Source organism: Ananas comosus, linkage group 8 (assembly GCF_001540865.1).
Source record: "Ananas comosus cultivar F153 linkage group 8, ASM154086v1, whole genome shotgun sequence".
Taxonomy (NCBI): domain Eukaryota; kingdom Viridiplantae; phylum Streptophyta; class Magnoliopsida; order Poales; family Bromeliaceae; genus Ananas; species Ananas comosus.
Genome location: NC_033628.1, coordinates 12,257,084 through 12,269,800, shown reverse-complemented (window position 1 = coordinate 12,269,800; position 12,717 = coordinate 12,257,084). Strand labels below are relative to the sequence as shown.

Genomic DNA, 12,717 nt, shown 5'->3' with positions numbered 1-12,717 from the left:
GAGGACACACACGGAGGTAAAGGACAGCAAGCTAAATCATTCGGCTGAAAATATGAGTTGTCATGCCCAAGCAACCGAATTGACCAAATTTTTCTTTTCAACAAAATAAAATAAAATAAAATAAAATAAAATAAAATTGTGTGGCGGATTGAAACGGAAAATTATCATTCGGAGATATATTATTATTATTATTATTATTTTAATAATTTTAGAGCTCAAATAGAAAATTAGTAAATTTTGGAGTAATTGCTTTTTAGTTAGTTAGTTAGTTTCTTCTAGTTTCGCCCTCCCCCGCGAATTTGCCCCCCGCCATTGTTGCTCTTGCTCTTCTTGCTCTTGCTCCTGCTCTTGCTCTTGTTGTTGTTGTTGAGCTCTACAGAGAAATATACATATATATATATATATATATAGAGAGAGAGAGAGAGAGAGAGAGAGAGAGAGAAAAAGAGAGAGAGAGAGAGGGAGAGAGAGAGAGAGGGAGAATAAAGAGGAAACTGGAGTGTGTACTATTATTATGATAATAACATTAGGGGGGGGGGGTTGTGGGGAGAGAGGAGTGAGAAGAGGGGTTTTGGGAGCACAGCTCATTTTAATGCAGTAAAAAGTGACGTTGAGGATGGAGACGTGGACGCACTTTGTGAGCTCCCACTTTGTGAGCGCCCACTGGAATCTCTCTCTCTCTCTCTCTCTCACTCTCTCTCTCTCTCTCTTCTCTGTGCAATTTTTTTTTTCTTTTTATCTACTTTTAAAGTGGAAAGGATGCAATGAGATTACCCCTCATATATAGACAGACCACACTGTTCTGAAAGAGGCTTTCCAACTTAAACTTTTCTAAAATTAATATATTTTGTTAATTTTTTATACTTTTCAGATGTGGATTTTTTTAAAAAAAAATTAGCTGCGTTTAAAATTTTAGTGAATTTAAAACCAGTCCGTTCAAATAGATCAACTGCTAAAAAAATATCAGAAGAAAAGATGCTTTGTTTTCTTTAAATATCATTTTTATCGATTATTAATATAGGTGTGGTATCTTTGGACTGTATGTATAGAGTCTGATTACTATACTCTTATGAGTATAGGTCTTTTTGTACTTTATAAATTTTCGACCGCTAGATTTACTTTTTTGATCATTTTCACCTGTTAAATCATATTATTCAACCAACCACCCATTCAACTATAGAGAACCATTATTAAATCAATTTTACGCCCTATTATTTCATGAGTTTAGAAAATTTTCCAAAATATTTAAATCTTTAACTTTTGAGAGACTAGTGGATTGTCCTAAAAATAAAAAGGAGAGAGAGAGAGAGAGAGAGAGAGAGAGAGAGAGAGGATGATTGCAAAATAATTGAGGGGGCCTCCTGAGTGCTTTTCACCTTGCCCAAAAATAAAGAAAATAAATTTTAAAAATAACAAAAAAAATAATTTAAAAAAAAAAAAAAAGATCTAAGAGAGGCTGAGGTTGAAAGGAGAGACAGGTGCCAAAAGAAGCCAGGGCCCGTAGACCCCGGTCCCCGCGCACTGAGCCCGTGGCTTATCCTCTTCGTAGGCCCATGAGCCGGGCTCACCAGCTCATTTTGTCTCTCTGCGTGTGTGTGTACAGTGCACTGCAGTACAGTGTACCGTCACATACATGCTGTGCGTCGGCGACCGTTGGTCGCGTGCCACGACAATTTCAGCAGGTGGATCGCAAAATTCGCATGAATGGGAAATGCAATAAGGGTGTTTGAAACCCGTATATATAAATATGTATGTAGAGAGAGAGAGAGAGAGAGAGAGTGAGGTGTTCGTGCTGTTAGGAGCACGGAGATTTTCGTACTTCTAATCTAAATAAATTTTATAAGTTTTCAATATTATTTACCCAATAATTAAAATGACTCAAAAGCAACGGTTGAAAAAAAAAATTGCACAAAAAGTTATGCTATAATACTAAAATTTTCGATCAAAAATATTATTCTTGATGTAGATAGTATAAAAAATTTTCTATCAAAATTTCATCCGATTTAAATACATCTATATTGTTAAACTTGCAAACAATACACATAACCATTAAAAATTATTGAATTAATTTTATACAGGTCCCTGCAAATAATAGTGAATGACATAAATATCTCTACAAAGTTCAACTTTTATATGTTGTTTTTACAAAAATTCTAATATTTTTAAATATGTCCTTCTAGTTTGTTACCGTTAAAGAACCGTTTCAATTTTGCCATCACAAATATGTCCCTCCAAAAGTCAAAATAGTATCAAAAACTAACCAAAGTTAACTATTTAACCTATGATTAATTAAAATTTTTTAATAGATTCTAACCGCAGGAATATATTTCAAAACATCAGAATTTTTGCAGAGATAACATATGAAAATTGAACTTTATAGAAATATATTTGCGATTCACTATATTTGTAGGGACTTGCATGAAATTAACCTAAAATTGTTGATTTTAAACCCTTTCAATCATTAGGTAATTGACATCGTAGAATCACAAAATTTATTTTTCTAGGTATTTTAAATTCACTAGATCAAATCTAACGGAGCCGATCGTAGATTTAGAAACTCCATCATCAAAAATGATTTAAGAACACGGAAGCCTATGTGCCGCTAATAGCACACAAAAACTATATATATCATCCCAACAATCATTTGGTGTTATATAATATAATAAAAAGAAAATCTAAATAAGTACAGCAAAGTTATTTTATATCCAAATAAGGCCTATTTCTATATGAAAGGAGCTTAATTTTAAAACTAAAAAAAAAAAAAGTATAACTTAAATGAATGGTAGGCATTAAAAAGTACAAAGTTCGATAAAGAACTTCCAACCACTCCTTGTAAATATATCTGCTATAGAAGCTTCTGCTCACAGGCTTTTTCGTTTAATAAAATTTTGACATAATGATAATACATTGACACCCATGATATAATAAAATTTTGATTAAGGAAGGCACATTATTTGGACAACATGTCAATAACAATCTAGAGGAGACCATTTGAGAGGCACTCAAAAAATCCTTACCACAAGAGAAGCATCAAGAAGAAAAGCAAAAAATTGACAAGACTAGAAAAGTGACTTCTTTTATTTGCATGATTTTCTTAGCAATTTGAAAAATATTACGCACCCAATGAGAGTATATTCCCAGATCTAGTGAAAAATTATAGTGCTACTTTATAACTTTGATAAAGATGCAGCTCTACTTTCGCGAAAATGACTTTATATTTTGTTTTTTGTCAGAAAATAAACGGTGAAGGACTAGGGGGAAACTTCAAAGGAAATTGCTATATACTTCTGGAAAATAATGTAAGGTGTAAGCTCAGTGTCACCAGTCGACAAGATAATGAAATTACCACACTAAAGTCAGAGATCTTGACTTGTTACTAGTCATTAAAACTTCCAGAAGCTACAATTCTTTGTCCAATATACAAAATTTGCAAACATCATATTTTTCACTATATCTGGGAACATAACAAAATTTTGAAGTCAAAGCCTCCACGACTACAACTTAATCACTACATTAGAAAGCATCTTCAAGTTAACTAGTATAGGAATTAAGTGATTGTTGAACTTACATGCTTTGCGATAAAAGACAACACATAGTGGTCGATAGATTAATATTGTACAAATGCAGTTACATTCTCCAACTATGATTTCGGTATTTTGTAATACTTCAGATCATCAAGTTTTTGTTTTTCCTTTCCAGTCCAACATCATATGATCACTTGGAACCAACACACAATAGAATAAATCTTTAAGCTTACGAGGCATTATTATCAGAATATAACCATAGAATGCACACATGAATACAAAGTAATTACTTTTAGTTATCAGGAAATAGTACTATGGAACCTGAAGTTTTCCGCGCCTCGAGATCTGCGTGAGCACGTGCTGCTTCAGATAGCGGATATGTATGGTTCACGCGAATACGCAGCACCCCAGATGCGACATTTGCAAAGACCTCGCCTGCAGATTCAAGTAACTCATCGCGAGTAGAGGTGTAATGCATTAGACTCGGCCTAGTAAGGAACAAAGATTTTGCAGCAAGATCACTCAAAGGGATGGGATCTGGCCTGCCCGATGACTGCCCAAAATTGACCATATACCCTCGCGACGCCAAGCATGCTAAGGATTTCTACATAACAGAACTTACTTGTAAGAGTTACTCGTGATTTTATCTCATTACAGAATAGATTTCCCCTTTTAACTTGTATTCTACATATCATTTATGGAGAAACTTCTTCTTACCAAAAGAAAGTTTGAGCAGGGCATGCCCTCTTCCACTTTATAAGGGAATTCAATTAATAGTAATTGAACTTATTATAAAATTTGAAACAAATCTATAAGTGACCAAACAGGGGGGAAAGAAAAGGTCTGCTTAATGTTTAAAAAATGTGGCACCTTTGGCTATTCTTTTATGCATAGAATTTGAACAACGGCTGTTTTAACAAAGATCGAGAAGACATGAATGTGAAAAAATTGATTATATATTATACCTGGAATGTGTCTTTTCCAACAGAATCATAGACAACATTGACTCCTTTCCCAGATGTGATCTCATGGACTTTGGCCTCAAAGTCTTCCTTTGTATATATTATCACATGGTGGCATCCATCTTGAGCAGCTTGAGCAGCTTTCTCTTCATTTGAAACAGTGCCAATGACGGTGGCCCCGAGGGCATTCGCCCACTGGCATAGTAACGAACCAACGCCACCAGCAGCAGCTAGGATGAGAACTGTGTGGCCTCGCTCAACCTGCATTAGCATTAGAAATAGACTCAGCCAGTTATAACTTTTAGAATTATCCAGAAGGTTATCATTGATTAAAGCAAGAATAAGATTGACAGAGATTCATCTCCAAAATTCACTTTGAACCTTTAACAAGTAGCATGCTACATATGACAAGGCTATGAACTCCTATTGCATAAATTACCACTCACTAAAAGTTCTTTAAACTTCAGGCATATAAGAAAATTTGAAATGCTGGTGTATATCCCTCTGAGGAGTATAGGTGAAGAGTGCCTAATGAAAAGACTTCAGTGAGAACAGAAGTTATTGAGTCTCTAATAAGAATAAGAACAATTAATCTGGTCTTGAGATGTAAATTATGTGTATTTCTGCATTGTAGAGCCCCAAAAGACAGATGCAACACTACTGACAGTTCTGTACCCGTTCAGAACTATTTATTACATAAGAAGAACCTTAAAGGATAAGAGATAAAAAAGTATTAATAGATTAAAGGAGGTCTAAGAACTCAGGAGTGGAGAAAACCGACCTTGAAGACACGGCGCAGTAAAACTTGAGCAGTCATGCCCTTAAGCATAACAGCTGCTGCAACACTGAAGTCAATGGAAGATGGGACAGGAACTGCAACACTTGCCGGAAGGATCTGCTCCTCAGCATAAGAACCCATCGGATTACCGGCATATGCTACGACATTCCCTACTTTGCGGCCCGTCAATCCAGGGCCCACTGCAGTCACAACTCCCACTGCTTCCATCCCTGGATATTCATCATTCGAATTTAGAAAAAACTAAAAAAAATGAGATAGTAATTACATAAAATAGATCTTTTTCAACGAACAAATTACATATGAAGTACTATACTGAATTTGAGTTGCAGAATATTTTAATGAAGAGCGAAAACTGCAGAATCCCCTCAGAAGTCAGAAGAAGTACTAATTTGAGGAAAAAAAGAACTTAAAAGTTTTCTCTGGTTAGTTATTTAGAAATATTTTTTAATATTTTCTAAGACCTAGACAAAGCAATCAAAATTCGATGAAGTCCATCATCTATTTGCATGCAGAATAAGTACCATAGAATCCCACATTGAAGTGCTTTCATAACAAAGAGGTGCTTAAATAGCAGCTGCGACGTGTCATATGAATATGGTGAACTACTCATTTGGATACCGAAGTGCACAATCTTAAGGAACAGGATTAAAAATTCAGAAGTGGTCTAAAGTGGAAGCAATTTTATTGTTATTAAAATCCATACCGTTACCCAGCCTTCTGTATGTAACAATTATTTGCAATAGATCATGAATATTACAACACAACAAATCACTGTAAAGTGGTTATAAGAGTGGATCTCATCTCTCATCTACAAACACCTCATCTTTCTTTCCAGTCCAACTCCTCTTTATTCAAGCATTTCTCCAATTTGATGATGCTCTTGATCTCTGAGGAATCTACACATATGTAAACGAGCCAACAAATACTACTCACCTCTTCTCCTCATCCTATAATCAAACTTTATTACCATCAACAAATTCGACTACTTACCATAGTTTGCGCGAAATCGTGAATCCTCCTAACTCTGATCTCTCAATTCTACTCTAATTTTATTTCTACCATACAAAAATCTTCACCAATCTTCCTTGATTTTGTTTGAAAACATGCTTGCAATTCCAAGAAATTCCAAGCATATACAAAATCAAAACAACAGTAAATTACCAAAAAAAAAACAAAAACTAATCCCAGAGCAGCGAATTTATTAAAAAAAAAAAAACTTACCTGGAGTAAAGGGCAAAGGCGCATTATAAACCCCTTTACGGAAATAAACATCGATAAAATTAACGCCGATCGCTTTGTTCTTCACTCGGATCTCTCCCTCCTTGGGCTCCCCAATCTCCACCTCCTCCCACTTCAACACCTTCTCACCATTAAATCCAAAAAAAAAAAAAGAAGAAGAACAAAAGTAAGGATATCTGATTTGCGGAAAACGGAGTAAGCGGCGGAGGCGGATGAGGAGTGCGCTCACCTCGGGTCCTCCGAGCTCGTGGACGCGGATCACCTTCACCATGGCGGAGGACGACGACGACGACGACGACGACGACGACGATGAAGAAGCTCGGATCGATCGGAGTGATGTGTAGGGTTTTAGTTCGGGTTTGGGAGTGAGTAGTCGCCGCGCATTGATGGAGAGGAAAGGGTTAACGCTTTGGTTGAAAAGGACCCTCGCCGTGCTCATCTCTCTTTGTTATTATTATGTTCGATGAACCACACGTAGACGTTTCTAGTGGAGGAAAAAAACAAATGATTTTGGATTTTTTAAATTTTTATTACGTAATAAGATTTTTTTTTGTATTTAAACTGTTCTAAATAGTATCATTTAGGTCAAATAATATCAATTTAATCGTCTTCTCAGTCACATGACGATTAATTAGATACGAAAAAATTATGCTCCATAAAATTTGAAGAATAAAGCTATTGAACTTCTTACTATATGAAAAATGACAAACGTAAGCTTATTACATAAGCAAATACACCCTCTAACAACTATTAAGGTTCACAATGCAATATTCAACTCTAATTATCAGGTATTAGTACAATGGAACCCGAAGTTTTTCGTGCCTCGAGATCCGCATGAGCTCGAGCAGCTTCAGAGAGAGGGTAGGTATGGTTGACCCGAATTCGCAAAACCCCGGATGCGACATTAGAGAAGACCTCACCAGCTGACTCGAGCAGCTCCTCTCGAGTCGAAGTGTAATTGAAGACGCTCGCAGCAGTAATAAATAAAGATTTCGGAGCAAGATCGCGAAATTGAACCGGATCCGGTTCGCCCGACGCTAGCCCGAACCAGACCAAGTGCCCTCGGGGCGCCGAGCAGGCTAAAGATCCCTGCAGAAAGAGAGAACTTCCTAGTGTGAGTGAGATAGTATGAATCAAAATGTATTTACATCTTAGTTTAATTAGATTTAGCCAAAAAAGAAACTGTAACATTTAACAAAAATTACAAGCAAAAAAATTCATTAGTTGTATGAATTTCACCTGGCAAGTATCTTTTCCGACAGAATCGTATACAACATTGACACCTTTCCCAGAGGTAATCTCCTGGACTTTTGCAACAAAGTCCTCCTTTGTGTATATAATTACATGGCCGCATCCATCTTTTGTGGCTTGTGCAGCTTTTTCTTCGGTAGAAACTGTGCCTATAATGGTAGCACCTAAAGCATTCGCCCACTGACACAGCCAACTCCACCTGCCGCAGCGTGGACTAGAATTGTGTGGCCTCGCTCGACCTGCATTGATTTAGTACTTGGATTAGATTAGAGTCGACTAGTGACGATCACATGCGGTGTATTTGGATTAGATTAGAGTCGACTAGTGACGATCACATGCGGTGTATATATATGTGTTACACTTCTCAAAATTATTCTGATAAATTTTGAAGACGTAGCTTGCTACGCAAATATTTTGCAGGTAAAATGTATAATTTGTCTCTAAACTGTTACATAACTATCTGATCACTCAGACCGGCAAAAGCATATTTAAAATTTCAAACCTACTAATAAAATAGATAGTTTTTTTAAAAAAAGGATAATAGGGAAAAGATAAAATCTAACCTTGAAAACGCGATGGAGCAGCACATGAGCGGTCATGCCCTTGAGCAAAGCAGATGCAGCGACGCTAAAATGAATGGCGGATGGAACGGGCACAGCGACACTTGCAGGGAGAATGTGCTCTTCCGCATAAGAGCCCAATAAGTCAGCGGCGTAAGCCACCACATCCCCTACTCTTGGGCTTGTTAGGCCCGGGGCCACCGCAACCACCACCCCAGCGGCTTCCCTTCCTATTATTTTCAGATCATTCATTCAACAATTAATCAAATTTAATGTGGAATGGATGCACAAATATGTTACTCAGAATATTTTTTAAAAATTTAATGAAAAATATTGTATTTTTTTAGAATAAAATAAATTATCTTGTAAGTGAGATGTGCTACTTTACTAAATCATAAATATTAAGATCTTCTAAAGAGCAAAAGATCAAACTTCCTACTTTCGCTTACACAGGCCTGTTTCAGAATAAATTATCTAGTGACCGCATCCCATGAAAATTATCTATTGTTGCGCATGTGGTGTAGTGCCGAAAATGGAATAAACATATTCGGCATTCAAGTTATTTTTTTAGAATAAGATAAATCAACTTGTACATGAAATACGCTATTCGTAGATGATATATTCTCTCAAAAAGCCAAAAATCATCCACCTATCTTTCGATTACATAATAAAATTTTTATACCAAATTACTTATTATTGTATATCTTATTATGACATCCAAACAAAATTATAAGAAAATTTTACATCAAATAAATTTGTTCAGAATAACTTATTCCAACGTCTAAACCGAACCTCAATTGCTATTAGGCTCGCTCACTAATTTTTCATTTTCTCTTTTTTCCTATTTTGACAACTTATGTAGGTTCCAAATGTCCGAAGTATTTCATCTAAAAATCTTCTGAATACGCTCACTTTGAAGGTCGAGACTACTTGAGCCTGCAATTACACCGACACAAACAAAGGCTCGAACTTCTTATCTCAAAATAAACTTCTGATAACTTACCACCACGCTACTAACTTACTAAATTAGGCTCACACGTACAACTTTGATTTGGTGCAAAAAGGCATTAAAGAAACCAAAAATGCTAACTTTAATCCGAAATATATATTAGAATCTCTTAATTTGTTACCAGGAGTAAAGGGAAAAGGTGCGGATTTGTAAGTTCCTGTACGGAAATAAACATCTGAGAAGTTGACACCAATGGCTTTGTGCTTAACTCGGATCTCTCCCTCCCTGGGCTCTCCAATCTCCACGTCCTCCCATTTCAACACCTTTAAATCATCAAACAAAAAAAGGAAAAAACAAACATAAAAATGGAAACATAATTAATCGCTTGTACTAAGAACAAAAATAGTAGAACAAGAGAGGAATAATTACTTAATTTGCTTTACCTCGGGGCCACCAAACTCATAGACTCTAATCGCCTTCACCATCTTAGATGCCTCTGATAATTAAGCTCTGAACAATTTGGCCACACACTAATATATATATATATAGCGTTGGATGGGAAAGGGACCTTTGACCGTGAATTATTGGTTACACCTGTTGCTCCACTTCAATCCGTGCACCGCGTTCGCCAAATCCGATCGTGGAATTTGAGTCGCGTATTCAATACAATTACCAATTGCTTTAACGAGTGGTGCACATGCTGATGTGGTGCACCAAGTGCAATAACAATTGGGCGTTTGGTACACTTGAATGAAGAGAATCCTAAACAGAACGAAAAAAAAAACCTTTTTTTACTTTTTTTTTTTTTTTCTTTTCCTTTGACTATAACACGTCACCAACGTTTTTACCATATTTCTATGTAGAACTCTCTCATCAATGAGCTTAGTTTGATGGAGACCATTTCTTTTTTTAAAGAAATAGAGACGTGTCGTATTATTTAAATAAAAAATGCTAAATATACATTCCATTGATTTTTAGTATAAACGAAAATTGATATTGATAATACTAGTAAAAGTGGGTGCTAGATTTATGCTTAGTCTAAAAATATATGTACAGGTAGCGTAGTTTATTGACTAGATGAAATTTTATATTCTTTTTGGCAAAATTTTGTGAAAAGTAATACTACATGTACATCTACAAATAAGGTTTAAACTTTACATTTAATTCATCCCAAGTTTCTATTTTTATATAAAATTCGCATGAAGATCCATAGATGCACTGGTACGTAGCGTTTCTCTTTGTGGAAGATCCACTAATGGTCCAACCTTTCTCTTTTGACTTGTTATCATTATGTATTCGTCCACACTTACGTCGCATGAGCTCTTTCCTTTTTGTTTGTTTTATAATAATATAAATTTCATTAATTAACTTTTTTAGATTAGATTAGTATTTTATGTGACCAAACCAATTATTTACTTCTCAAGCTTATAAGATTTAGAAGAACATGATCATTATTTGTTTATTGAATTTGATTGGATTCAAGAATTCTAAATTGTGTGAATCATAGCTAGTGAAAGGGATTCAGTTATTGAAATTCGAATTATCCCGATTCATTGAAATTGGTCACCTCTTATAATTAACTATATCTATCAAAAATTCAATAAATTTGATTCGTGCATAATAAATCTGATTCAATTGATAGCACATAGTGGCGACAATTAACTAGAGGCCCAAAATTTAATAAAATTATAAATTTGATTAAACTATTCTAAAAATACTAAGTACGTAGTGATCAGACGTAGTGATCGAATATGTGTAACAGTATAACTAAATAAAAATTGTGACCAATATTTAGTCGGAGATCAATTTGATTTTAGTTTGTTCATTTGTACGAGAAGGCACTTTTCAAGTACATAACGAGACATGACAAGTAGTGATCGAACGTGTGTAACAGTATAACTAAATGAAAAATGCGACCAATTTAGCAGGAGAATTTGATTTTAATTTGTTCATTAATACGAGATTAATTTGTTCATTAATACGAGAAGGCACTTTTCAAGTACATATATAACGAGACATAACTAGTAACCACACTCTACTAGAGTCAACAACCACAACACTAAACCAAAAACGAAGAGTAGAACTAGAACACAACCTAATTACTACAGTCGCAAATTAAGAATAAAATTGATATAAACTTTGAAACTAAAGGCACGGTTTAATCAACATCTTCGCTGCAACTTCCATGCAATTATATTCATGCATGCGTGCATGTGCATGGCGGCGACGACGACGACGATCAGTTGATTCGCGGCACGTACTTACGAGCCCACAATTGCCTTCCGTTGATCATGAACTTTACGAGCCGCTCTCCGTTGAGCACGAGCCCGATGAACGACTCACCCGTGAACACGATCCTCCCGTACATCGGCGTCACTCCGGGCGGCGTCCTCTCCATCATCACCCGCTCTATGCAGTCCCCCCATCTCCTGCCCATTTTAATTGTTACCATGCATATATACCAAGTGGTTTATATATAAACATATACGTATGTAAAGTTGCAAATGAGATGAGATGAATGGTTGGTAAGATGCGGTGCACCGATCGAGTACAAGTGAAAAAAAAAATTTAGTATGACTTATATATATAAAGCTTACTCAGTGAAATACTCTACGATTTCGTCCCTTCGCAGGGGATTCCCCTTCGAGAAGGTTATGAACATCGACCGGCAATCGTCGGGCATCGGTGCGAGCCCGCGAGAGTAGTAGGGCTTCGCCAACTCGGGCGGGAGAGGGGGGAGCACCGGTCGTGACCCTTTCCACCTGGCCTCCTCCTCCGCGGCCCTCACAGCGGCCTCGTGGGCCCAGAACAGCGCGTTCAAGCCGTCGTCGAAGATCACAGTGCCGACGCCGTCGAGCAATTGCGCGAGCCCCCGCACCACCATGTCCTGGTGGAAGAGGAAGAAGCGGAGGTCGAAGGACTCTCTCGCGAGCGAAGAGATGGTCGGTATTTCCGCGTAGGCGCCGCCTTTGGGGGAAAGCGGCGGCGAGTCCTGGCGCAGGCAATTGAGGACCACCTCGGACTCGGACACGAATCGGACGATCTCGGCGTGGTTTTGGAGCTCTCTCGTGAAGCCGACGATGTTGATGCCGATCAAATCGAGCCACATGATCAGCGTAACCACGTTACGCGCGAGTTGCGGGTTTGTTCCGTGGGCGACGAACTTGTCATACAAAGCGCGGTCGATTTTGTGAAAGGCCAATATATCTCTCACGAGAGGAGCCATTGTTGTAAAGGTACCGTACGTAACTTGTTTTAATGGCGCAAATGGGGTTTGGGTCGGCGTTGTATTTGTAGTGCGTCGCGGGACGCTTTGGTACGTGTCCTCTCTCTCTCTCTCTCTCTCTCTCTCTCTCTCTCTCTCTCTCCCCGGATGCGACGCTTGGGGCCAGCGCTTTGAAGTTCGTGCTCCGCGCCTTTTCCCGGGGGGTTG

General features: G+C 37.2%; 3 protein-coding genes across 3 annotated transcripts; all 3 read right to left on the bottom strand.

Annotated features, from left to right (window-relative positions):
• On the bottom strand, positions 3,573–6,978 carry LOC109714465 (quinone oxidoreductase-like). The gene is made up of 5 exons (XM_020239103.1): positions 6,754–6,978; positions 6,507–6,645; positions 5,268–5,494; positions 4,490–4,747; positions 3,573–4,128 (listed from the first exon to the last, which is right to left on the bottom strand). Exons 1-5 carry the CDS (start codon positions 6,961–6,963, stop codon positions 3,817–3,819), a joined length of 1,146 nt encoding a protein of 381 aa, XP_020094692.1. The 5' UTR covers positions 6,964–6,978; the 3' UTR covers positions 3,573–3,816.
• LOC109714362 (quinone oxidoreductase-like) lies at positions 7,181–9,782 on the bottom strand. Its single transcript, XM_020238956.1, is given in 6 exon segments — positions 7,181–7,613; positions 7,764–7,963; positions 7,966–8,014; positions 8,339–8,565; positions 9,466–9,607; positions 9,728–9,782. Coding segments are annotated over 6 exon segments (972 nt in total). The 5' UTR covers positions 9,770–9,782; the 3' UTR covers positions 7,181–7,301.
• LOC109714669 lies at positions 11,524–12,510 on the bottom strand. Its single transcript, XM_020239364.1, has 2 exons — positions 11,882–12,510; positions 11,524–11,713 (listed from the first exon to the last, which is right to left on the bottom strand). Exons 1-2 carry the CDS (start codon positions 12,508–12,510, stop codon positions 11,524–11,526), a joined length of 819 nt encoding a protein of 272 aa, XP_020094953.1.